The 26,800-nt window shown below is 44.7% G+C and overlaps 1 protein-coding gene across 3 annotated transcripts in view; it reads left to right on the top strand.

Moving 5' to 3' along the window:
• The window catches only part of LOC115128679 (tubulointerstitial nephritis antigen-like), a 78,112-nt gene extending 51,714 nt beyond the window's left edge, over positions 1 to 26,398 (top strand). For all 3 annotated transcript variants that reach the window (XM_065017936.1, XM_065017937.1, XM_029658754.2), the window contains 7 exons: positions 9,457 to 9,583; positions 9,920 to 10,070; positions 10,195 to 10,381; positions 11,377 to 11,422; positions 16,386 to 16,509; positions 23,125 to 23,170; positions 23,485 to 26,398. In XM_065017936.1, the coding sequence (XP_064874008.1) occupies positions 9,457 to 9,583; positions 9,920 to 10,070; positions 10,195 to 10,381; positions 11,377 to 11,422; positions 16,386 to 16,509; positions 23,125 to 23,170; positions 23,485 to 23,652 (849 nt within the window). In that variant the 3' untranslated portion in view covers positions 23,653 to 26,398. The remainder of the gene's footprint in view (positions 1 to 9,456; positions 9,584 to 9,919; positions 10,071 to 10,194; positions 10,382 to 11,376; positions 11,423 to 16,385; positions 16,510 to 23,124; positions 23,171 to 23,484) is intronic.
• The last annotated feature ends 402 nt before the right edge of the window (positions 26,399 to 26,800 follow it).

The raw sequence follows: 26,800 nt of genomic DNA, 5'->3' as shown, positions 1-26,800 counted from the left end.
AGAGGATAGAGGTGGAGGATGGGGTAGAGTCATCTTCTTTTAGACAACACAACAGACTGACTCTCTGCTCTCCGTGCTACCCTTCCCAATCCCTATCCCCCACCTCTCCCACCCTACATCCTCCAGACCAAACTCCCCCACCCCTCCTCCCTTCAATCCACTCTCTCCAACCCCCACTTCCCCACCCCTCCTCCCTTCAACTCTATTCTCTCCAACCCACCACTCCCCCACCCCTCCTCCCTTCAACTCTATTCTCTCCAACCCACCACTCCCTCATCCACCTGTCCCTCTCCTCCCAACATGCCCCTACCTGTACCTGGAGACAAATTTAAGCAGGAGAGCTTATTCATAAATCTCTCGGTCTGTTCTGTCTGTCTCCCAGCTGAGTCCCGCATGTCTAACAGTCTTTCTACTGGGTAATGGACAGGCCCAGTCCTAACTGAGGCCTGGGGGGTTGCAGCCACACACGCATGCACAGGCAGAATTGTCTCCAATTTCTTATACCTCTTATCTCTAAACACATCAGTACAGTGCTCTCACCTCCAAGCTGGGTCATGCGTGACTCCGAGGTATGGTTTGGACTCTGACCTACAGCGTTTGCACGCACACACACACACACACACACACACACACACACACACACACACACACACACACACACACATTTGTAGATTTTCTATCAGGTGTTTGTCTGGGGAGAATAGTTGAGGTATTAACAGGAGGAATGTTAGGCCGTATCAGTAGGTGTGGTATGTCTAAACAGAGCTAGAGTTCAATGCATAATGCTCTAATGCTACATACAGTTGAAGTCGGAAGTTTACATACACTTAGGTTGAAGTCATTAAACTAGTTTTTCAACCACTCCACACATTTCTTGTTAACAAACTATAGTTTTGGCAAGTCGGTTAGGACATCTACTTTGTGCATGACACAAGTAATTTTTCCAACAATTGTTTACATACAGATAATTTCACTTATAATTCACTGTATCACAATTCCAGTGGGTCAGAAGTTTACATACACTAACTTGACTGTGCCTTTAAACCGCTTGGAAAATTCCAGAAAATGATGTCATGGCTTTAGAAGTTTCTGATAGGCTAATTGACATCATTTGAGTCTATTGGAGCCGTACCTGTGGATGTATTTAAAGGCCTACCTTCAAACTCAATGCCTCTTTGCTTGACATCATGGGAAAATCAAAAGAAATCAGACCTCTACAAAAAATTGTAGACCTTCACAAGTCTGGTTCATCCTTAGGAGCAATTTCCAAATGACTGAAGGTACCACGCTCATCTGTACAAACAGTAGTACGCAAGTATAAACACCATGGGACCACGCAGCCGCCATACCGCTCAAGAAGGAGACGCATTCTGACTATTAGAAATGAACATAGTTCGGTGCGAAAATCCCAGAACAACAGCAAAGGACTCTGTGAAGATGCTGGAGGAAACAGGTACAAAAGTATCTATATCCACAGTAAAACGAGTCCTATGTTGACATAAACTGAAAGGTCGCTCAGCAAAGAAGAAGCCACTGCTCCAAAACCGCCACAAACAAAGCCAGACTACGGTTTGCAACTGCACATTGGGACAAAGATTGTACTTTTTAGAGAAATGTCCTCTGGTCTGATGAAATAAAAATATAACTGTTTGGCCATAATGACCATCATTATGTTTGGAGGAAAAAGGAGAGGCTTGCAACCCGAAGAACACCATTCAAACCGTGAAGCACGGGGGTGGCAGCATCATGTTGTGGGGGTGCTTTGCTGCAGGAGGGATTGGTGCACTTCACAAAATAGGTGGCATCATGAGGGAGGAAAATTATGTGGATATATTGAAGCAAACATCTCAAGACATCAGTCAGGAAGTTAAAGCTTGGTCGCAAATGGGTCTTCCAAATGGACAATGACCACAAGCAATCTTGCAAGCAAAGTTGTGTCAAAATGGCTTGAGGTCAACAAAGGCAATGTATTGGAGTTGGCATCACAAAGCCCTGACCTCAATCCTTGGAACCAAGATGGCGTAGCAGTCAGACGTCCTGTCGTGTCGTGTCCCTTGTATATATATATTTTTTTTCTCGTTTTTACATATTTTTCTTCGCATATCTTTTAAAACATTTTGCTAAACCTCAGCTTCTAAATACTCTCCTGCAACCCGCCTCACCCAATGTAGCTATTTTTCCTAAAGTATTTATATTTACTTCGGATCTCGGAACCCCTCAACTGAAGCTAGCCAGCTAACTACCAGCTATGCTAGCGGCCTTCAGCTAACCGGTCATCAGCTAACCTTTAGCTCGGAAAGCTCTCGCCAGTTCGAACAACGCGACTCTAACCAGAGCATAACGGACCTATTTATTTTTTTATCCCCGGATTCCCACCGCAAACGGAACATTTTTTCAGCTGGATCTTCACAACTAGCTATCTTGCTAAACCGCAACCCCGGATGATTACTCCTGGCTAGCGTTTCCACCCACTTAGCTTGAAGCTAGCCCGGCCAGAGGCCCTGTGCTACCACCGGGCTACAATACCCGGACCCACGACCGGTCTATCGATGTCACCGCATGAAGAGGAATAAACAGACTCACCCCATCGCGACGTCCCCCAAAGGCTAACTCTCTATCCTTTGCTATCTCCTTGCTTGCTAACTCGGCCTGCTAACTGCTAGCTTGTTTAGCCCCGGTCCGCTAACTTCTACCTTGTTTAGCCCCGGCCTACTAACTGTTAGCTTGTTAGCACAGGCCTGCTAACCGTCTGAATCGCCGCGTCCCAAACACTCACTGGACCCATATTTACTTTCTATCTCTTTTCGATTTTTTATTTGTTTATACCTTCCGGTAACCTGCCTCACCCAATGTGATACGGAATCGCTATTATTTTTAATTTTTAGAACACACTCAAGAACCTCCAGAAGCTAACCAGCTAACTAGCTACAAGCTATTTAGTCATTGTTAGTTTTTTTAACCTGGATAACACTCGCCAGTCCAGCTTCCCTGCCCCATCCACCGCTGCCCCCTGGACACTGATCACTTGGCTACATAGCTGATGCACGCTGGACTGTCCATTAATCACGGTACTCCATTCTGCTTGTTTATGTTTTATCTGCCGGCCCCGTTGCCTAGTCAACGCCATTTTACCTGCTGTTGTTGTGCTAGCTGATTAGCTGTTGTTGTCTCACCTACTGTTTTAGCTAGCTCTCCCAATTCAACACCTGTGATTACTGTATGCCTCGCTGTATGTCTCTCTCAAATGTCAATATGCCTTGTATACTGTTATTCAGGTTAGTTATCATTGTTTTAGTTCACAATGGAGCCCCTAGTTCCACTCTTCATACCCCTGATACCTCCTTTGTCCCACCTCCCACACATGCGGTGACCTCACCCATTACAACCAGCATGTCCAGAGATACAACCTCTCTCATCATCACCCAGTGCCTGGGCTTACCTCCGCTGTACCCGCACCCCACCATACCCCTGTCTGCGCATTATGCCCTGAATATATTCTGCCATGCCCAGAAACCTGCTCCTCTTAGTCTCTGTCCCCAACGCTCTAGGCGACCAGTTTTGATAGCCTTTAGCCGCACCCTCATACTACTCCTTCTCTGTTCCGCGGGTGATGTGGAGGTAAACCCAGGCCCTGCATGTCCCCAGGCACCCTCATTTGTTGACTTCTGTGATCGAAAAAGCCTTGGTTTCATGCATGTCAACATCAGAAGCCTCCTCCCTAAGTTTGTTTTACTCACTGCTTTAGCACACTCTGCTAACCCTGATGTCCTTGCCGTGTCTGAATCCTGGCTCAGGAAGGCCACCAAAAATTCTGAGATTTCCATACCCATCTATAACATCTTCCGTCAAGATAGAACTGCCAAAGGGGGAGGAGTTAGCCTGCAAAGTAATGTCATACTTTCCAGGTCCATACCCAAACAGTTCGAACTACTAATTTTGAAAATTACTCTCTCCAGAAATAAGTCTCTCACTGTTGCCGCCTGCTACCGACCCCCCTCAGCTCCCAGCTGTGCCCTGGACACCATTTGTGAATTGATCGCCCCCCATCTAGCTTCAGAGTTTGTTCTGTTAGGTGACCTAAACTGGGATATGCTTAACACCCCGGCAGTCCTACAATCTAAGCTAGATGCCCTCAATCTCACACAAATCATCAAGGAACCCACCAGTTACAACCCTAACTCTGTAAACAAGGGCACCCTCATAGACGTCATCCTGACCAACTGGCCCTCCAAATACACCTCCGCTGTCTTCAACCAGGATCTCAGCGATCACTGCCTCATTGCCTGTATCCGCTACGGAGCCGCAGTCAAACGACCACGCCTCATCACTGTCAAACCTTCCCTAAAACACTTCTGTGAGCAGGCCTTTCTAATCGACCTGGCCCGGGTATCCTGGAAGGACATTGACCTCATCCCGTCAGTTGAGGATGCCTGGTCATTCTTTAAAAGTAACTTCCTCACCATTTTAGATAAGCATGCTCCGTTCAAAAAATACAGAACTAAGAACAGATACAGCCCTTGGTTCACTCCAGACCTGACTGCCCTCGACCAGCACAAAAACATCCTGTGGCGGACTGCAATAGCATCGAATAGTCCCCGCGATATGCAACTTTTCAGGGAAGTCAGGAACCAATACACGCAGTCCGTCAGGAAAGCTAAGGCCAGCTTCTTCAGGCAGAAGTTTGCATCCTGTAGCTCCAACTCCAAAAAGTTCTGGGACACTGTGTAGTCCATGGAGAACAAGAGCACCTCCTCCCAGCTGCCCACTGCACTGAGGCTAGGTAACACGGTCACCACCGATAAATCCATGATTATCGAAAACTTCAACAAGCATTTCTCAACGGCTGGCCATGCCTTCCGCCTGACTACTCCAACCTCGGCCTACAGCTCCGCCCCCCCCCCGCAGCTACTCGCCCAAGCCTCTCCAGGTTCTCCTTTACCCAAATCCAGATAGCAGATGTTCTGAAAGAGCTGCAAAACCTGGACCCGTACAAATCAGCTGGGCTTGACAATCTGGACCCTCTATTTCTGAAACTATCCACCGCCATTGTCGCAACCCCTATTACCAGCCTGTTCAACCTCTCTTTCATATCATCTGAGATCCCCAAGGATTGGAAAGCTGCCACAGTCATCCCCCTCTTCAAAGGGGGAGACACCCTGGACCCAAACTGTTACAGACCTATATCCATCCTGCCCTGCCTATCTAAGGTCTTCGAAAGCCAAGTCAACAAACAGGTCACTGACCATCTCGAATCCCACCGTACCTTCTCCGCTGTGCAATCTGGTTTCCGAGCCGGTCACGGGTGCACCTCAGCCACACTCAAGGTACTAAACGATATCATAACCGCCATCGATAAAAGACAGTACTGTGCAGCCGTCTTCATCGACCTTGCCAAGGCTTTCGACTCTGTCAATCACCATATTCTTATCGGCAGACTCAGTAGCCTCGGTTTTTCAGATGACTGCCTTGCCTGGTTCACCAATTACTTTGCAGACAGAGTTCAGTGTGTCAAATCGGAGGGCATGCTGTCCGGTCCTCTGGCAGTCTCTATGGGGGTGCCACAGGGTTCAATTCTCGGGCCGACTCTTTTCTCCGTATATATCAATGATGTTGCTCTTGCTGCGGGCGATTCCCTGATCCACCTCTACGCAGACGACACCATTCTATATACTTCCGGCCCGTCCTTGGACACTGTGCTATCTAACCTCCAAACGAGCTTCAATGCCATGCAACACTCCTTCCGTGGCCTCCAACTGCTCTTAAACGCTAGTAAAACCAAATGCATGCTTTTCAACCGATCGCTGCCTGCACCCGCATGCCCGACTAGCATCACCACCCTGGATGGTTCCGACCTTGAATATGTGGACATCTATAAGTACCTAGGTGTCTGGCTAGACTGTAAACTCTCCTTCCAGACTCATATCAAACATCTCCAATCGAAAATCAAATCAAGAGTCGGCTTTCTATTCCGCAACAAAGCCTCCTTCACTCACGCCGCCAAACTTACCCTAGTAAAACTGACTATCCTACCGATCCTCGACTTTGGCGATGTCATCTACAAAATTGCTTCCAACACTCTACTCAGCAAACTGGATGCAGTTTATCACAGTGCCATCCGTTTTGTCACTAAAGCACCTTATACCACCCACCACTGAGACCTGTATGCTCTAGTCGGCTGGCCCTCGCTACATATTCGTCGCCAGACCCACTGGCTCCAGGTCATCTACGAGTCCATGCTAGGTAAAGCTCCGCCTTATCTCAGTTCACTGGTCACGATGGCAACACCCATCCGTAGCACGCGCTCCAGCAGGTGTATCTCACTGATCATCCCTAAAGCCAACACCTCATTTGGCCGCCTTTCGTTCCAGTACTCTGCTGCCTGTGACTGGAACAAATTGCAAAAATCGCTGAAGTTGGAGACTTTTATCTCCCTCACCAACTTCAAACATCTGCTATCTGAGCAGCTAACCGATCGCTGCAGCTGTACATAGTCTATTGGTAAATAGCCCACCCATTTTCACCTACCTCATCCCATACTGTTTTTATTTATTTACTTTTCTGCTCTTTTGCAAACCAATATCTCTACCTGTACATGACCATCTGATCATTTATCACTCCAGTGTTAATCTGCAAAATTGTAATTATTCGCCTACCTCCTCATGCCTTTTGCACACAATGTATATAGACTCCCCCTTTTTTTTCTACTGTGTTATTGACTTGTTAATTGTTTACTCCATTTGTAACTCTGTGTTGTCTGTTCACACTGCTATGCTTTATCTTGGCCAGGTCGCAGTTGCAAATGAGAACTTGTTCTCAACTAGCCTACCTGGTTAAATAAAGGTGAAATATATATATATTTTTTTAAATAGAAAATGTGTGGGAAGAACTGAAACAGCATGTGCAAACAAGGAGGCCTACAAATCTGACTTAGTTACACCAGCTCTGTCAGGAGGAATGGGCCAATATTCACTCAACTTATTGTGGGAAGCTTGTGGAAGGCTACCCGACACGTTTGACCCAAGTTAAACCATTTATAGGCAATGCTAACAAATACTCATTGAGTGTATATAAACTTCTGACCCACTTGGAATGTGATGAAAGAAATAAAAGCTGAAATAAATCATTCTCTCTACTATTATTCTGTTATTTCACATTCTTAAAATCAGTGGTGATCCTAAGTGACCTAAGACAGGGATATTTTTACTCATTTTAGATGTCAGGAATTGTGAAACTGAGTTGAAATGTATTTGGCTAAGGTGTATGTAAACTTCCAACTTCAACTTTACCTGCAGGGTTAAGCATGCCTCCCACCTCCATACCTGGCCTGTTTCCGTCCCAATGTAGTGCTCTAATTTTGACCAGGGCCTATAGGGCTCTATAGGGCTTTGTCAGGCCCCTATGTTGGTTTGGGGTTTGTTAGCCTCCTATGGCTTGTCTCCATGTTGGGCTTGTCAGCCTCCTCTTGTTGGGCTTTGTATGGCTCATGGGGCACCGTAGGGCTCCATAGGGCTCATAGGGCCCCATATGGCTCCATAGGAGCCAGCCTCCTCTTGTTGTTGTTTTGTCAGCCTCCTCTTGTTGTTGGTTTGTCAGTCACCTCTTGTTGTTGGTTTGTCAGCCTCCTCTTGGTTTGTCAGCCTCCTCTTGTTGTTGTTTTGTTAGCCTCCTCTTGTTGTTGGTTTGTCAGCCTCCTCTTGTTGTTGGTTTGTTAGCCTCCTCTTTTGTCAGCCTCCTCTTGTTGTTGGTTTGTCTGTCTCCTCTTGTTGGTTTGTCAGCCTCCTCTTATTGTTGGTTTGTCAGCCTCCTCTTGTTGTTGGTTTGTCAGCCTCCTCTTGTTGTTGGTTTGTCAGTCCCCTCTTGATGTTGGTTTGTCAGTCCCCTCTTGTTGTTGGTTTGTTAGCCTCCTCTTGGTTTGTCAGCCTCCTCTTGTTGTTGGTTTGTCTGTCTCCTCTTGTTGGTTTGTCAGCCTCCTCTTGTTGTTGGTTTGTTAGCCTCCTCTTGTTGTTGGTTTGTCAGCCTCCTCTTGTTGTTGTCAGCCTCCTCTTATTGTTGGTTTGTCAGCCTCCTCTTATTGTTGGTTTGTCAGCCTCCTCTTATTGTTGGTTTGTCAGCCTCCTCTTATTGTTGGTTTGTCAGCCTCTTATTGTTGGTTTGTCAGCCTCCTCTTGTTGTTTGGTTTGTCAGCCTCCTCTTGTTGTTGGTTTGTCAGCCTCTTCTTATTGTTGTTTTGTCAGCCTCCTCTTGTTGTTGGTTTGTCAGCCTCCTCTTGTTGTTGGTTTGTCCGCCTCTTCTTATTGTTGTTTTGTCAGTTACCTCTTGTTGTTGGTTTGTCAGTCAACTCTTGTTGTTGGTTTGTCAGCATACTCGTGTTGTTTGGTTTGTCAGCATACTCGTGTTGTTTGCTTTGTCAGCATCCTCGTGTTGTTTGGTTTGTCAGCCTCCTCTTGTTGTTGGTTTGTCAGCCTCCTCTTGTTATTGGTTTGTCAGGCTCCTCTTGTTGTTGGTTTGTCAGCCTCCTCTTATTGTTGGTTTGTCAGCCTCCTCTTATTGTTGGTTTGTCAGCCTCCTCTTGTTGTTGGTTTGTCAGCCTCTTCTTGTTGTTGGTTTGTCAGCCTCCTCTTACTGTTGGTTTGTCAGCCTCCTCTTGTTGTTGGTTTGTCAGCCTCTTCTTGTTGTTGGTTTGTCAGTTACCTCTTGTTGTTGGTTTGTCAGTTACCTCTTGTTGTTGGTTTGTCAGCCTTCTCTTGTTGTTGGTTTGTCAGCCTCCTCTTGCTTTGTCAGCCTCCTCTTGTTGGTTTGTCAGCCTCCTCTTACTGTTGGTTTGACAGCCTCCTCTTGTTGGTTTGTCAGCCTCCTCTTGTTGTTGGTTTGTCAGCCTCCTCTTGTTGTTGGTTTGTCAACCTCCTCTTGTTGGTTTGTCAGTCACCTCTTGTTGGTTTGTCAGTCACCTCCTCTTGTTGGTTTGTCAGTCACCTCTTGTTGGTTTGTCAGTCACCTCCTCTTGTTGGTTTGTCAGTCACCTCCTCTTGTTGGTTTGTCAGCCTCCTCTTGTTGGTTTGTCAGTCACTTCCTCTTGTTGGTTTGTCAGTCACTTCCTCTTGTTGGTTTGTCAACCTCCTCTTGTTGGTTTGTCAGTCACCTCTTGTTGGTTTGTCAGTCACCTCTTGTTGTTGGTTTGTCAACCTCCTCTTGTTGTTGTTTTGTCTTCCTCCTCTTGCTGTTGGTGGGTCAGTCTCCTTTGTTGGTTTGTCAGTCACCACCTCTTGTCTCACCTCCTCTTGTTGGTTTGTCAACCTCCTCTTGCTGGGTTTGTCAACACCTACTGTAGGTTTTTGGGAGTAATAATAAATTGTATTTGTATACATCCAAATAAAATATCAAGGTGGTCAAGTACATTTAAACAGGATTGAAACTGCACATTAGCTAATTCCTTCTCCTCGCTATCCCCATGCTCAGATGAATATGGATACTCAGAATGACCGTCTGCCTCAGTATTTTAATGCCGCAGAGAAGTGGCCTGGAAAGATCCATGAACCTCTGGACCAGGGCAACTGCGCTGCCTCCTGGGCCTTCTCCACTGCAGGTGAGGCACAAAATGCTAGTTAAATACTGGCAGAATACTGGCAAAATGCAAGTAAAGACAGGCAAAATATTGACAAAGTACTGATAAAATACTGGCCAAAGGCTGGTAAAATACTAGCAGAATAATGGTAAAACGCTGGTATTTTGGTGAATTACTGGAATTTTGGTAAAATACTGGTAAATGTGGGTAAAGAAAATGTAGCAATATTGCAAAATACTGGTCATAAAATGACTCATTTGAAGTTCCATCTCATTTCCACAGAACATCTCTTGGGACATTTCACAGATTTTTTTTAAAAACACGCTCTTTCTTTCTATCTCACTTTCCATTGCTCAGCGGTGGCATCGGATCGAATCTCCATCCAGTCGATGGGTCACATGACCCCTCAGCTGTCGCCCCAGAACCTAATTTCCTGTGACACGCGCAACCAAGGGGGCTGTGCTGGAGGACGTATCGACGGAGCCTGGTGGTACCTGAGACGCAGAGGGTAGGACATATTTCACTATGACACCAGGCACAATATTTCCTTATGATTAAGTTAATGATTTATTGAATACGCTATGTCTCTATCTCTCATCATCTATCCATCTCCATCTCTCTCTCTCTCTTAGTGTGGTGACAGAGGAGTGCTACCCGTTCTCTGCTCCCCAGCAGACGACAGCAGAGGTGGGCCGCTGTATGATGCAGAGTCGCTCTGTGGGCAGAGGGAAGAGACAGGCTACTGCACGCTGCCCCAGCACACACACCTACCACAATGACATCTACCAGTCTACACCTCCCTACAGGCTCTCATCAAACGTATGTACACACACTCACTGACACGCACACACACAGACACTATTACCACCATCAAAACATCTCCTGTCCTACACCTCTCCACGGGATGTGTACCTCTGACATCAGTTTATCACCGCTTGCAAAACATACACTGTAATCCTCCATAAACAGGGTAAAGTACGTTGCATGAGCTCCGTACACAGATGGCTGAATTCCTCACGTTACATTAGCCCATAATCTCTCTCAAGTATTTGTCTTAATGTGTTTTCTCTACCATCGAGAAAGTACAGAATTCTCCGTTTGCTCGCTCATAAATGAATTCCTTGTGATGCAGGCCTTTCCATTTCCATGTGTCAGAAAGAGAGAGAGAGAGTAGTGTAGATATTAAATGGTAGGCTAAAGTTAGATAACTTCTGGGCAACATCAGCCCTCAACATCACTCACCTGTAGGGCCTATTTTCCGGTTTACACTTGAACATGCCAGATTTCTCAACTGATCAGAGACAGAGTGTGTAGCAGCAGGGAATGTTACTGGAGTGAGCTACAGTAGATCAACTGGAAAGCCCGTATCTGTTACATTAAGTCCGTGTCTCAAATAGCACCCTATTCCCTACATAGTACACTACCCTGTGGACTCTCGTCAAAAGTAATGCACTATGTAGGGAATAGGGTGTCATTAAGGAGGTAGCCTAACTGTTTCCAGAGTACATGTACACTTAGAGAACCCACATGCACCCACTTGTTCTATATCCTAATCAAAGTAGACTCACTGAGCTACAGCCTACCTGTGGTGTATTATCTCTCACCATCAATCATTCTAAATTATGCCTAATGTTGGAAATCATTACAGCATATTTATCTGTCTCTATAACCTCTCAAGTCACCGAGAGATGTACTGTATTATCTACAGATTTATGTTGATATTCACTCCACTGTCTCTTTCATCTAATTACAGATCTGTCCATCTCTTTCCTTTCATCTAATCACAGTTCTGTCCATCTCTCGCTTCTTCACAGGAGAAGGAGATCATGAAGGAGATTATGGATAACGGCCCAGTGCAAGGTAGGATGGTCTAGTGATGATGACTTACTGTGTGTGCGCGTGTATGCAATTGCCATCGGCAACTGTACAATTTTGAGATACTGGAACCATATGTGTATGTGCTCAAAGCCATCTCTTGGTTTTCTGAATGAATACAAATGGGCAAGACAATTGGGTATGAGAGGATGTGTATCAGATGTTTGGCTATAATTCTGATTTATCATGCCATTGTTGGACATTGTTGGACTGATGATTTGTAGACAATGTCCTAAGATACAATTACTTTGGACACAAATGTGTCACCTGGAAAACAGCTGGCTGAAAATAGTTAACATCACCAAGCATCTGCTAGTATTCACAAACAGACATGGCTGAGCTCCCTCTCTCTTTGTAGAACAGAGAGAGGTTCTTAACACATGTTTCACACTGCCTCTCACAAGCAGTGAAAAGTGGCAAGTGTAACAAGGTGAGGCCTCAGGTAGGGAATTTGACCTTTGAAAGAACTGTGATGTTGACTGATGTCTGTGACCTCGGACTCAATTTGATCTGGGTCACCTAGCCAGGGGATACAACTGGTGTTCCTGATGCTATTCATTTTACACGGTTGTCCGAAACAATAACAAATTCCTCAGAAGATTGGATGGAGAGAGTGAAATGCATAGAAAGTGAGACTGAAAGGAAGAGAGACATAGAGAATGACAAATAGACAGTGGAATGTAGACTGTGTGAGTGCTAGTACACTGTATACCTTTATGTGTGTGTGAGTGAATGTGTATGTGTGTACGTGTGGTTGTACAGAGGTAGCCTGAGCCTGTTCCAGCCTTGATGTAATTGTTGCAAACAGCAGGACTGAAACATTGGCCTGCTGACAACTTGTCCTTTCTTTTTTCCTTCAATTTCTGCTGTTGCCTTTGCCATAGAGGAGTGTGTGTCCTTGTTTATTGGCAGTAAGAGAACAAGAGAACGGTAACCTAGTAAGAACAGGTAGTCCTCCAAATGTGGGAATTACTCAGCGAGAGTTCCAGATTGTTTTTCCCACTGGGGTTTCTAGTGAGAAAGTCACAGGGAGTTCAGCTCTAATGGGTTTCCAGTGCACCAGATCAGAGAGTCCCGACACTACCATTGTACTCTGATGTTTGGGTGTGTTCTACTCAGGGGGAAATTGCAAATTGTCCTCAGAAGAAGTCAGGATATTATTTCCCCAGGTTCGCGTCCTTGCCCCACTGTTCGCTACAATATGGTTGAACATTCAGTATAGAAACATTTTCCCTGATGTTTAAGGTGTCCAAGGCCTGGTTTCCCGATTCCAATGGAACTTCGGCTTACGACGCATCTTCCCTTCAACGGCTGGAGATTTATATCACACGTTTCCCAAAACACCACGCAGAGAGAAAGTTCCCTAAGTGCTTCGTTGAATTTAAGCAAAATTACAGACAGTAGCCTACCATTTGCAAAAGAGAACTCAATTGAACATGACATTTATTTCAACATATTTAATGATATACAGTGCATTCGGGAAGGCATGTGTCAATGCTGATAAGAGTTAAAGAAAGGCAACGCTGCTCTCAGATCAGCTTTCTCCTTTCAAATCTTACCTTAACATTAGAATTATTCCGCAATACTGATGACAGATCAGCTCCTGGAGCAGGGTTCTCCAACCCTGTTCCTGGAGATCTACCCTCCTGTAGGTTATCACTCCAACCCCAGTCGCAACTAACCTGATTCAGCGTATCAAACAGTGTGATAGAATAGGGTTGGGGTGAAAACTGACAGGACAGTAGCTCTCCAGGAACAGGGTTTGAGAGCTACTGTCCTAGAGAGATATTATCACCTACGGCTTCAAATATTGTGGTGGCTTATTCCAATGCTTACCCTATGATAATGCACTAAATCAGGATTTGGCAAAAAATTGCACACGTAGTTACACATCATTAAATATATTTAAGCAAAATTACAGACAGTAGCCTACAATTTGCAAAAGAGAACTCAATTGAACATGACATTTATTTCAATATATTTAATGATATACAGTGCATTCAGGAAGAATTCAGTACCCTTGTCTTTTTCCACATTTTGTTACGCTACAGCCTTATTCCATTCTTGATTAAATAGTTTTTTCCCTCATCAATCTACACACAATACCCCATAATGACAAAGCATAAACAGGTTTTTAGATTGTTTTGCAAATGTATTAAAAATAAAAAACAGATTTATTATATCTCTCTGTACTTTGCTCCATTCATCTTTCCCTCGATCCTGACTAGTCTCCCAGTCCCTGTACCCACAGCACCATGCTTCACTGTAGGGATGGTGCCAGGTTTCCTCCAGACGTGACGCTTGGCATTAAGGCCAAAGAGTTCAACCTTGGTTTCATCAGTCCAGAGATGACCTTGATGACAGCTTTGCATACTCTTGCCATTATATCAACCAGCTTCACCTGGAATGCTTATCCAACAGTCTTGGAGTTCCCACATATGTTGAGTACTTGTTGGCTGCTTTTTATTCACTCTGCGGTCCAACTCATTCCAAACCATCTCAATTGGGTTGAGGTCTTGTGATTGTGGAGGCCAGGTCATCTGATGCAGCACTCCATCACTCTACTTCTTGGTCAAATAGCCCTTAAATGAGTTGTGTTGGGTCATTGTCCTGTTGAAAACAAATTATATTCTACTAAGGGCAAACCAGATGGGATGGCATATTGCTGCAGAATGCTGTGGTAGCCATGCTGGTTAAGTGTGCCTTGAATTAGAAATATATGACAGACAGTCTCACCAGGAAAGCACCTCACATCATCACACCTCCTCCTCCATGCTTCACGGTGGGAAATACCCATGCGGAGATCATCCGTTCACCTACTCTGCGTCTCACAAAGACACAGCGGTTGGAACCAAAGATCTCAAATTTGGACTCATCAGACCAAAGGACAGATTTCCACTGTTCTAAAGTCCATTGCTTGTGTTTCTTGGCCCAACCAACTCTCTTCTTATTATTGGTGTCCTTTAGTAGTGGTGTCTTTGCAGCAATTCGACCATGAAGGCCTGATTCACACAGTCTCCTCTGAACAGTTGATGTTGAGATGTGTCTGTTACTTGAACTCTGTGAAGCATTTATTTGGGCTGCAATTTCTGAGGCTGGTAACTCTAATGAACTTATCTGCAACAGCAGAGGTAACTCTGGGTGTTCCTTTCCTGTGTCGGTCCTCATGAGAGCCAATTTCATCATAGCATTTCATGGTTTTTGCGACTGAACTTGAAGAAACTTTCGAAGTTCATGAAATATTCCAGATTTACTGACCTTCATGTCTTAAAGTAATGAAGGAGTTTCATTTCTCTTTGCTTATTTCAGCTGTTCTTGCCATACTTTTGGCTTGGTATTTTACCAAATAGGGCTATCTTCTCTGTACAACCCCTACCTTGTCACAACACAACTGACTGACTCAAACGCATTTAGATGGAAAGAAATTCCACACATTTACTTTTAACAAGGCACACCTGTTAATTGAAATGCATTCCAGGAGACTACCTTATGAAGTTGGTTGAGAGAATGCCAAGAGTGTGCAAAGCTGTCATTAAGGCAAAGGCTGGCTACTTTGAAGAATCTCAAATATCAACTATATTTTGATTTATTTAACACTTTTATGGTTACTACATGATTCCATATGTGTTATTTCATAGTTTTGATGTCTTCACTATTATTCTACAATGTAGAAAATTGTAAAAAAAAACAACAACAAAAAAACCATTGAATGAATAGGTGTTCCCAAACTTTTGACTGGTACTGTATATATATTTTTCAATCCATTTTAGAATAAGTTTCACGCCCTGACCTTAGAGATCCTTATTATTCTCTATGTTTGGTTAGGTCAGGGTGTGACTCGGGTGGGAAATTCTATTCTATATTTTCTGTGTCTTTGTTTTTGGGCGAATGTGGTTCCTAATCAGAGTCTATCATTGTCTCTGATTGGGGATCATACTTAGGCAGCCCTTTTCCCACCATTAGGCTGTGGGATCTTGTTTTCTGTTTAGTGTCTTAGCCTGTACGCTTCCGTTTTCGCTTTTGTTATTTTGTTTGAGTGTTTCTTGAATAAAAGAATCATGAACACTTTCCACGCTGCGCTTAGTTCTACTCTTCCTACCACCACCGAGAGCTGCTACAATAAGGCTGTAATTGGCAACTTTATATTTGTAGTACAGCTGTGCTATATGGGGAAAAAAATGCTTGTTGCAATAAATTGCCTAAAACAATGCAACAATCATACATAGAACGATACGTGTACAACATTAATGTGCACAATAGTTTTTTCAATGATCCTTTCAACTACTACTACTAGATTGATGGTTGTAGCCAATCACCAATATTAGCAAACTTCTTTAATTTCAAACTTCACATTTCACTAGTATAGGCTACTTATCGTAATAAACGATATCAGCAAAATGCCTGCGATAAGTGATCGGCATGGTCGGTGTCAATCATTTTCGATTCATCGTCCCAGGACTAATTTGTAGTCAACTTCATTGTAAAGTTATTGGCGGTCACAGAGAGACAGATAAACATCTTGATTCTATGTTTAGCAGAGATCTTCTGTGTATAATGTGGCGTAGAGAAAAAAAAACATCTAACGAAGTAATTAGCTGTTTGATGAGTGGTCTGAGGCAGTCCATAAATAACAAGCGTTTTAAAGCGCAACTTTAGTAACGATGGTTTTGGGAAAAAGCTTTGAACAATTACCTTAGCCTTAAGATGGTTTTGGGAAACCAGGCCTTGGTTACCTCTGAACTACAGTGATGCTTTCTTTACCTAATATGGGTTAATAGTAAAGTTGATTATAGCTATGTTTTCAAACAATATTGAAGAATGAACTAAGGGCCTTTGGTTGGTCCTTTTGTAACCATCTGAGAAGCTATAGATTTGTCTGCCTGTATAAAGTGTGTTTCTGTGTTTCCAGTTCATCTAGCTTGTGTTTTTCTTCCTGTGTATCCTGCAGCCATCCTGGAGGTCCATGAGGACTTCTTCGTCTATAAGAGTGGGATCTATAAACACACAGATGTCAGCTTCACCAAACCGCCACACTACCGCAAACACAACACACACTCCGTCAGGATCACAGGGTAAGGCTGTCAATCATCTGCTGTCTGTTATAGCTTTGTGTTGTCTTCTATCCGTTGCTCTGTGATTACATTTCATTCGGCAGTCAGTATGTGGGAGGCAGTATGGGAAGAAAAGGGTGGTATTACTGTGGATGTCTTGTGTTCAGTCTTCACCTTCCTCAAATGTTATTGTAGGCTAAATGCATTCAATATATCTTATCAAATGTTCCATAATTCATATCTAAGGTAGGGATTCAATACAAGGTGGATTATAGTGCAGCACACTATACAGGTGACATTGCAGCTGACGTGTAAATTACCTTTACAGTATGTTACAGTGCACTGTGCTATAATTCACCTTGCATTGAATTCCGGCCTAAGTCTACCAACAATAGCAAACCTCAGTGTACTTGTTTGCATTTTCCAAGTTATCAAATGTTGAAAGCATCTTCATGTATACAGTCCCAGACCGCATGCTACCACAGGTGTGTTATGTTCCCCAGTGTGCCAAAGAGAGTCTCCCTCCCGTTTTGTCTGTCGCTCCTTCTGTCGGAGACACACCTTGGCTCCAGTCCTCTATTCCCCAGACAAGCCCCTTAGTTACTACGGAGACCACAAAAATGCAGGCAGACACTACACACCTGGATCACCTCCCCACCCCTCTCGTCACGCCCCTGTCACCCCACCCCCACCCCTCTGTCTCCCGCTGGGAGTAGAATGAACTAGTCCCTAGACACGGATCTAAGGTCAATGTTGATGTTTGGAGGTTAATAGATTAGGTTAGGTTTTGGGGATGATAAGTTGATCCTAGATCTGTGCCTAAGGGCAACTTCTATGAAGAGCTCACATTTCCTCCCAGACAGTATTCTCTTAATCTCCCCTCCCCACATTTTACCCCCAACACCCCATCCCACCCAAATACTTACATCATAGTTTAGTCTGAGTGACCAGGTGTTTGTTTTCTACTGTTTGTCTGGGCTGTCTATTCTAGGCATTACAACCCTTATGACTAGAATGAGGAAAGGCATGTGTTATGAACACACTTTCCTCTTGTAAAGAGACATTTGATGTGTTTTTCTCCAGCTGGTTTTTAAATGTCAATGACATGCTATACTTTCCTATCGGAAATTATCACCATCTGAGTCTGTTAGCTACCGGTGGAATTTTTGGCATGTGTGTGTGTGTGTGTGTGTGTGTGTGTGTGTGTGCTCCAGCATTGTGCAATGCTAAAGCCACATAATAAAAACTGGAGTTGGAGAGTTTGTTGTCTTTGGCTTGAACAATGCTGTCAGCTGAATAAAAAGGAGCTCTGAGCAGAGCCGCTGAGAGCCGTCATGGAGGCAGTTTCTCTAACTCTTATCTGATCGGCCATTGATCAAGAAGTGGGGATCCACTTCTTGCCCCGTCCTGCTGCCTTTGTTTGGGTCTCCATGTGATATTGTGTCATTTAACTTTTAGTAATGTGTGTATTTGTCCGTGTGTATTTCTACCTGCATTTTTGTGGTATAATTCATAGCCATGTCTGAAGACTTTATTTACCTGGTTTGTCTCTGACAACAAGTGAGTGCTCTGTTTGCTTGGTTGTTTGTGAGTATGTATTTCACATGGATGTTATAAATGCAGTAGATGATCTAGATTCGGGCAGCAGGCTGATTTTTTTCTTGAGCGGATGGTCGGGTGGGAGGAACATAATTACAAATCATTTATAGACTGCAAATTGACCACAAAAAGACCAAACATATATAATGTCTGACTAAAACATAGCAGTTTCAAACCTTACTATCATTTGTATACAAATCAAAGTTTATTTGTCACGTGCACCGAATACAACAGGTTTAGATCTTCCAGTGAAACGCTTACTTACAGGCTCTAACCAATGGTGCAAAAAAGGTATTAGGTGAACAATAAGTAAAGAAATAAAACAACAGTAAAAAGACAGGCTATATACAGTAGCGAAGCTATAAAAGTAGCGAGGCTACATACAGACATCGGTTATTCAGGCTGATTGAGGTAGTATGTACATGTAGATATGGTTAAAGTGACTATGCATATATGATGAACAGAGAGTAGCAGTAGTGTAAAAGAGGGGTTGGCGGGTGGTGGGTGGCGGGTGGCGGGACACAATGCAGATAGCCCGGTTAGCCAATGTTCGGGAGCACTGGTTGGTCGGCCCAATTGAGGTACTATGTACATGAATGTATAGTTAAAATGACTATGCATATATGATATACAGAGAGTAGCAGCAGCGTAAAAAGAGGGGTTTGGGGGGGTTGTTGGGGGGGGCACACAATGCAAATAGTCCAGGTAGACATTTGATCACCTGTTCAGGAGTCTTATGGCTTGCGGGTAAAAACTGTTGAGAACCCTTTTTGTCCTAGACTTGGCACTCCGGTACCGCTTGCCATGTGGTAGCAGAGAGAACATTCTATGACTGGGGTGGCTGGGGTCTTTGACAAATTTTAGGGCCTTCCTCTGACACCGCCTGGTGTAGAGGTCCTGGATGGCAGGCAGTTTAGCCCACTACCCTCTGTAGTGCCTTGCAGTCAGAAGCCGAGCAATTGCCGTACCAGGCAGTGATGCAACCAGTCAGGATGCTCTCGATGTTGCAGCTGTAGAACCTTTTGAGGATCTCAGGACCCATGCCAAATCTTTTAGTTTCCTGGGGGGGGAATAGGCTTTGTCATAACCTCTTCACGACGGTCTTGCTGTGTTTGGACCATTCTAGTTTGTTGTTGATGTGGACACCAAGGAACTTGAAGCTCTCAACCTGCTCCACTACAGCCCCGTCGATGAGAATGGGGGCGTGCTCGGTCCTCCTTTTCCTGTAGTCCACAATCATCTCCTTAGTCTTGGTTACGTTGAGGGATAGGTTGTTATTCTGGCACCACCCGGCCAGGTCTCTGACCTCCTCCCTATAGTCTTGTTGTTGTCTGTGATCAGGCCTACCACTGTTGTCGTCTGCAAACTTAATGATGGTGTTGGAGTCGTGCCTGGCCATGCAGTCATGGATGAACAGGGAATACAGGAGGGAACTGAGCACGCACCCCTGGGGAGCTCCAGTGTTGAGGATCAGTGTGGCAGATGTGTTGCAACCTACCCTCACCACCTGGGGGCGGCCCGTCAGGAAGTCCAGGATCCAGTTGCAGAGGGAGGTGTTTAGTCCCAGGATCCTTAGCTTAGTGATGAGCTTTGAGGGCACTATGGTGTTGGACGCTGAGCCGTAGTCAATGAACAGCATTCTCACTTAAGTGTTCCTTTTTTCCAGGTGGGAAAGGACATTATGGAGTGCAATACAGATTGCATCATCTGTGGATCTGTTTGGGCGGTATGCAAATTGGAGTGGGTCTAGGGTGTCTGGGATAATGGTGTTGATGTGAGCCATTACCAACCATTCAAAGCACTTCATGGCTACGGATGTGAGTGCTACGGGTCTGTAGTCATTTAGGCAGGTTGTCTTTGTGTTCTTGGGCACAGGGACTATGGTGGTCTGCTTGAAACATGTTGGTATTACAGACTCAATCAGGGACACCTGCCAGTTGGTCAGCACATGCCCGGAGCACACATCCTGGTAATCCGTCTGGCCCCACGGCCTTGTGTATGTTGACCTGTTTAAAGGTCTTACTCGGCTACGGAGAGGGTGATCACACAGTCATCCGGAACAGCTGATGCTCTCATGCATGCCTCAGTGTTGCTCTCCTCGAAGTGAGCATAGAAATGATTTAGCTCGTCTGGTAGGCTCGTGCCACTGGGCAGTTCGCGGCTGTGCTTCCCTTTGTAGTCTGTAATAGTTTGCAAGCCCTGCCACATAAGACGAGCGTCGGAGCCGGTGTAGTATGAATCAATCTTAGCCCTGTATTGACTCTTTGCCTGTTTGATGGTTTGTCGCAGAGCATAGCAGGATTTCTTGTAAGCTTCCGAGTCCCGCACCTTGAAACGGCAGCTCTACCCTTTCGCTCGATGCGGATGTTGCCTGTAATCCATGGCTTCTGGTTGGGGTATGTACGTACAGTCACTGTGGGGACAATGTCCTCGATGCACTTATTGATAAAGCCAGTGACTGATGTGGTGTATTCCTCAATGCCATCGGAAGAATCCTGGAACATGTTCCAGTCTGTGACAGCAAAACAGTCCTGTAGTTTAGCATCTGCTTCATCTGACCACTTTTTTTTATAGACCGAGTCACTGGTGCTTCCTGCTTTAATTTTTGCTTGTAAGCAGGAATCAGGAGGATAGAGTTGTGGTCAGATTTTCCAAATGGAGGGCGAGGGAGAGCTTTGTCTCTGTGTGGGAAGTACAGGTGATCTAGAATTTTTTTCCCTCTGGTTGCACATTTAACATGTTGATAGAAGTTTCCCTGCAATCACGTGTCTCTCTATTATGCGTGGGAATACTTGGGAACAGAATCATTTGGAGCTGATTTCCAACAATAAAAAAAAAGATATAAAAAAAAGTAAGTTGGGGAACTCTGGTCTAGAGTCTCTGTCTATCAAGATCAATTGCTTAAATCTGATTCCCAAATGGTGCCCTATTCTCTTTATAGTGCACTACTTTCACCAAGGCCCATAGTGCTCAGCTCAAAATAAGTGCTCTGTATAGGGAACATGGTGCCATTTGGGGTGCACTCTAGCTCTGGTCTGTCCTGGAACACTGCTGGAGTATGGTCTGTCCTGTCTGGTCGGTCTGTCCTGTCTGGTCGGTCTGTCCTGTCTGGTCTGTCCTAAAACGCTGCTGTTGTCTAGTCTGAGCAGCATGCTCTACTGATGATGATGAGGATGATTGTTGAAGCTCAACTTCCCTTTGCATCCAACCTCCGCTGACACTGCGGTTCTTTCGCTGGTTTGGGCTACGAACGCGAGGCTCGTGGGTACCGAGGGTATGGATTTGGGGACGGGTTGGGGGGGAAGAAGGGGGTCAGGACAGGGTGCGTAGAGCCTGACTGTCACAAGCTTTGATGTTTTTACAAGCAAAATCCTGCTGCAGTGCGTTCTATTAAGCCAAGGGCCTGGGAAAGTTTGTGTTTAGGGCATTGAGGTCCACTCTGGTGGAAAGGGAATTGTCTGGTGTGTTGATCCCAACTGTACTGGACAGAGAGGGGATCAGGCCCATAGAGGAGATCAGGGGTAAGGTGGGGGAGGACTGGTATGTCCCTCATTGTCCAGGGGGAACAACGCTAACTGGGGGAGATAAGGGCTCCGTAGTGGTCCAATTCTGTCTGGCTCTCTGGCTCAGCCCGTATACACACAAGTACACACACACATGCAAATGCACACATGTGCGCACACACACACGCATGCACAAACGCACACACACGCAAACGCACCCACACACACGCAGTTTGGCCTCCCAAAACCCACATCCTGCCTTGCCTGGCTATTCATCCACATCGCTCCGGCCAAACTCCACGCCCACTAACATTTCTTCTCCACCGTGAGTCTGAATTTGATCTCCTCCCCGACAACTTCTCCCATTCTAACTGTTCTGATTGGTCCTAGAAACCGATGGGTTGGGCCAGAGCCTGAACACAAGTGGTTAAAACGGCGTGGGGGACAACGTCCCTCACTTTGGTGTCAGCAGAAATGGCTTCTAGGATGGCAGTCTCAGACTGAATGTATGTAGCGATAGCGGAATTAAATCCAGTCTGAGTCGTCAGGCAACATCCAGTCTCTATCTATTTCAGATGTGGTTGTGATGTTTGTACAGCTGTTTGTATTTGCTTTTTCAGAGCATGATGACCCTTGAACTCTTGTCCAAACCAGAGTCAAGTAATAAAACATTATTCGCCAATGTTTTGGTGGCAGGCTACCGAGTTGGCAACAACTGAAAACACCACCTCTCTTTCCCAGCATTCCTATTCCCTTACAAAATATGAGACTCCTAGGGGCCCTAGGAACTGGTGTTCACAAACAGATAGGACCAGAAGCTAAGGATGATGGGAATTTATGGGCATTGGCCAGGAGAGAGAGAGAGACCTCTACAGGAGTAAGGTGTATTTATTAGAGCCTCACTCAACCTTCAGCAATGTTGTTGTTGTCTGTGAGATGACAGGAGTCAGGCGGTGACCACTTCCTCACTGGCCATCCCTCTCCTTCCTGTTTCCTGAGCTGCGAGGGGGGAAGTGGCAGAGGGGGGAATTCTGTCTGCTGCTGAGGAATCTGAATGATGTGGGATGCAGGGTAGATTGTGTGTGTGTGTGTGTGTGTGTGTGTGTGTGTGTGTGTGTGTGTGTGTGTGTGTGTGTGTGTGTGTGTGTGTGTGTGTGTGTGTGTGTGTGTGTTTGGGTAGTATAATCGCTTTGGTCTTCCTTAGCCATGGTCATAAATAACGTCTTGTTTTCAGGATGCTGTTAAGAGATGAAAGATGTTTTGTACTCCGCATCTCTACCTATACTTATAGCTCTTACTCAAATTGTGTCAGTTGTGTCAAAACACTCTCAGGTGTGCACATTCCTATGTGGGCGTGGGATATATTTAAAAAGCTTCTTGTAAAAGGTTAAAAACAACCCAATTCACAACAGAATAATTATCAGATTATTTTTACTTCCAGTGAAAAATGAAGAAACCTCTGAAGTTCATAATAATGTATTCCCTTTAGTTTAAAACAATCATGTCAGTAATTTGTCTGTGTGTTCTGTTCCAGGTGGGGAGAAGAGAGGAACTATGATAGGACAACTAAGAAGTACTGGGTAAGTAATGTCTCCTATCACATTACTCATCACATCTTTTTCTCTTTGTTGTCTCTTATTTGTGTAAATATCTTATTTTGTATCTACCACAGGAGGTTGGTAGCACCTTAATTAGGGAGGACAGGCTTGTGGTAATGGCCAAAGCCGATTCAGGGAACCGTATCAAAATCATGTTTTTCATGTGTTTGTTGCCATTCCATTTCCTCTGTTTCAGCCATTGTTATGAAGCGTCCTCCCCTCATCAGCCTCCTGTGGTCTCTCTCTACTATATCCACATTCTAACCCATGCCACCCTTTCTAATGACTTTTCCCAGATTGCTGCCAACTCGTGGGGGAAGAACTGGGGGGAGAACGGCTACTTCCGTATCGCTCGTGGAGAGAATGAGTGTGAGATCGAGGCGTTCGTGATCGGCGTGTGGGGTAGGGTCACCATGGAAGACATGCAAAGCCACCATCACCACCAACATCGCCGACGCAAGTAGAGACAGGCACTCCAGGAACTCAGCATCCTCAGAGCCCCTTCCTTTCATCCCAAACCCTCTACCCCTTCCTACCCTGGGGGAGCAGCACAACCAGCCCCAGACCCCCTACCCTTCACCCCCTAGCCACTTCCCCTTCCTACCCTCGGGGTGGCACTCAACCAGCCCCGTACTAAACTCTGGGGGAGCAACACAACCAGAATCCCGGAGTTCACACTCTGACCCTTCGAGGAACCAACTACCCCAAGAACCACTACTCTTACCCCTTACACCCATATCCCCTTACCCAACACTGTAGGTATTGAAACTCCAGCCACCCCCAACATAACTCAAGGTTTATGGCATCAAAACAAACTCACGGCCTGCAGGCTTAGAGGGGCTCCTCCATACAGCCTCGCCGGCTTCAGGACACAGCCATAATCACCTCAGGACTCACTATCCCAAAGACCACACTTCCCAGACTCCTTGGCTTTGGCCTGGGATCGACTGTTTACTTCCTGCTTCTGTTCAGAAGTCTCCATTTCCACTGCTATGATGATGAAAGGACTGGCTTGATCTGAACTCTCTCTCTCTCTTTCGCTCTCTCTCTCTGGAAGCCAACCCCTTACGGACAGATTGGGATAGTGAGAACCAGAGAGATAGAATGTTAGATGACACAAGCACCAGAGATAAACTAACAATCCACTTGTGTTACAGTTTAGTTAGTGTTATCACTGAGGACCTAACTCTTAATCATGCTAGCTATATCATTGATTAATGTATTCCTATTACTGTCAGCAGATCTGCAGTTGCAGTAGCCACGCATCTCTCTACACATTCCCCAAAAAGTTTTCTAGCAGAATTTTACACTGGAAAGGGTGCTGGTCTAAGGCTTGGTGGTAGGTGGGATTGAGTTTAGTGAACTGTCCTTTTGACCAATAATTTATTTCACCTCATTTACCAAAAAACACTGTTTTCTTTTTAGTACAATCCTATACTATACTAAGTGTATAGTACAGGATGGATTCTCAGCAAGCTCTGGAAATGTTCAGTACCACATAACCTGTCTGGTTATGGAAGAGATGGTGTCAATCTTCCAATGATATCAAATCAACTTCAGTCTCATGACCATGACAGCTCTTGACTGATTCCAACTGCTTGAACATAATGTTTCTGTAAGAATCATTTTAGTGGGTCAACCATTTATAAATCTCCCTTAATAGACAGTATACACTCTTAGAAGTAACAGAGCCTGGAAGAACCTTTAGAACCAAAGAAGCAATTATAAAAAATATTCGAGGAACCCCTGTGTAAAGGTTCACATTAGAACCTTTTTGTGATGAGTGAGGTTCAAATCTGAACATTTTTAATAATATATTGCAGAGGTGGCAGCCTATCAGAAGATTGGAGGTGTATCTTATTGGAGGTATGGCTTTCAGATAGTTATTTTTGGCCACCCATTACAGTAAATGTAATTCCTGTTCATCATGTTTCATCATGCAAATTTCTATTTTCCTTGAATATTCATGCATATTACATATTCTAATATAATATTAATAATATTAACATTGCTGATGACATAAGGTCCAAAATTGGGATTTGCATAGGCTCTTGAGGAACTCGTACACCTCTGTAAGCCTCATTGAAGCTACAGAACTGTCATTGTTCAACCTTAACATGTGATGAAAATACAACAGAAAATCTGAAAGCCACACCCCTACCAAGCCACACCTCCAGTCCAGGGTTCCGACAGGAACCCTTTGCTACATTGAAACATGAAAGGTTCCTCCAAGAACCCCTCAACTAACCTAAGGTGCAAATATTGAGGAACTCCAGGGGTTCATTGAGTACCTCCAGTGTTCCTCGAGTTACCACTAATTCTAAGAGTGTACACATTCCGTTTATTAATCAGCTGGTTGACAAAAACATATCTTGGAAAAAACGAGGCATTGATTGAAATATCTGAGTTGTCATTTCTTTGAAGAAGGTAAAATGGCCACCACCATGTCATTTTCAGATGTTGCTTCAACATGGAAACGTCTTGGTTGATCAAATGCCTTAAAGAAATAAGTGCTGTTTTTCGACCTCTGGTTGAAAATATCCCATGGTTTGTGTATTATAATCTTAATCTGTTTCCTTCCGTGTACACTGTGTTACTATAATGCTGAAAATATTGTTGTATTTTACTCCTATTTTCTTACTTGCTTTGAGAGATGTGGTTGTCTCACACACACACTCCCCTCCCCTTACCAGCTGCTTTGAAGAGTGCTTGGGTGGTGCACTTGCTCCTTCTGAAGGTGAACACACACAAAATCAAAGTGCCTGACTCTAGGGAGAGGAGGAGGTCGGACTCAGCTGCCAAAGTCTGTTAAATGCTGTTTCTTTATAGCCTAAATCTCACAGACGCAACATGCCACTAACACTTCAGTATTCAGCAATAGGCATGTGTAGGCCTACAGCAGACTCATTGTGACATTTCAAAGGTTGTGTATTTCCAAAGAAGTGTTGGGTAGGTAGTTCAATCCTCAAATGAAGCCAGTAATCACACAGGTTCTGATATACTGATATAACTTGATATAACTGCCTTATGTAATGTTGCTCTAGGTGCTCTTTTTATACTGTCTCCAATTCAGATCTATTATTTCTGTGCCTATCATGAGTTTTAATGTCTAAGTTTCCAGAGGTGGCAACTGTCCTTTTAGAGACCACATCATGTATCAGTTCACACTGTGCAGTCTCACTTCACAATAAACTGCTTGGCTTCCCAGAAGTTGTCTTTTTATTAACTGTGCCACCTTTCCAATATGTCTTCCAGTTTTCACATTGTTAATGTAAATCCTATACACAATTTCGTACATTTCGAGTAGGCCTCAGTTTTAAACCCCCATCACAACCGTCACCTCATGAGAAAAGGATAGAGATGCAGAATAACCGACAGGTTCAGATGGACAAGCAATGTTCAATGTGGAGGAAGGGTACACTGTTAGAAATAAGGGTTCCAAAAGGATTCTTCAGATGTCCCCATAGGAGAACCCTTTTTGTTAGAGGTAGAACCCTTTTGGGTAATCTGGAGGCGAAAGAAACTCACACCTGTTTAGGTGAGGTGCTGGCTAGCAGGGTAGAACACCTGTTTAGGCGAGGTGCTGGCTAGCGGAGTAGAACACCTGTTTAG

This window comes from Oncorhynchus nerka, linkage group LG4 (assembly GCF_034236695.1).
Source record: "Oncorhynchus nerka isolate Pitt River linkage group LG4, Oner_Uvic_2.0, whole genome shotgun sequence".
Lineage (NCBI taxonomy): Eukaryota > Metazoa > Chordata > Actinopteri > Salmoniformes > Salmonidae > Oncorhynchus > Oncorhynchus nerka.
The sequence above is the reverse complement of the archived record's forward strand: the minus strand, read 5'-3'. Positions and strand labels throughout refer to the sequence as shown.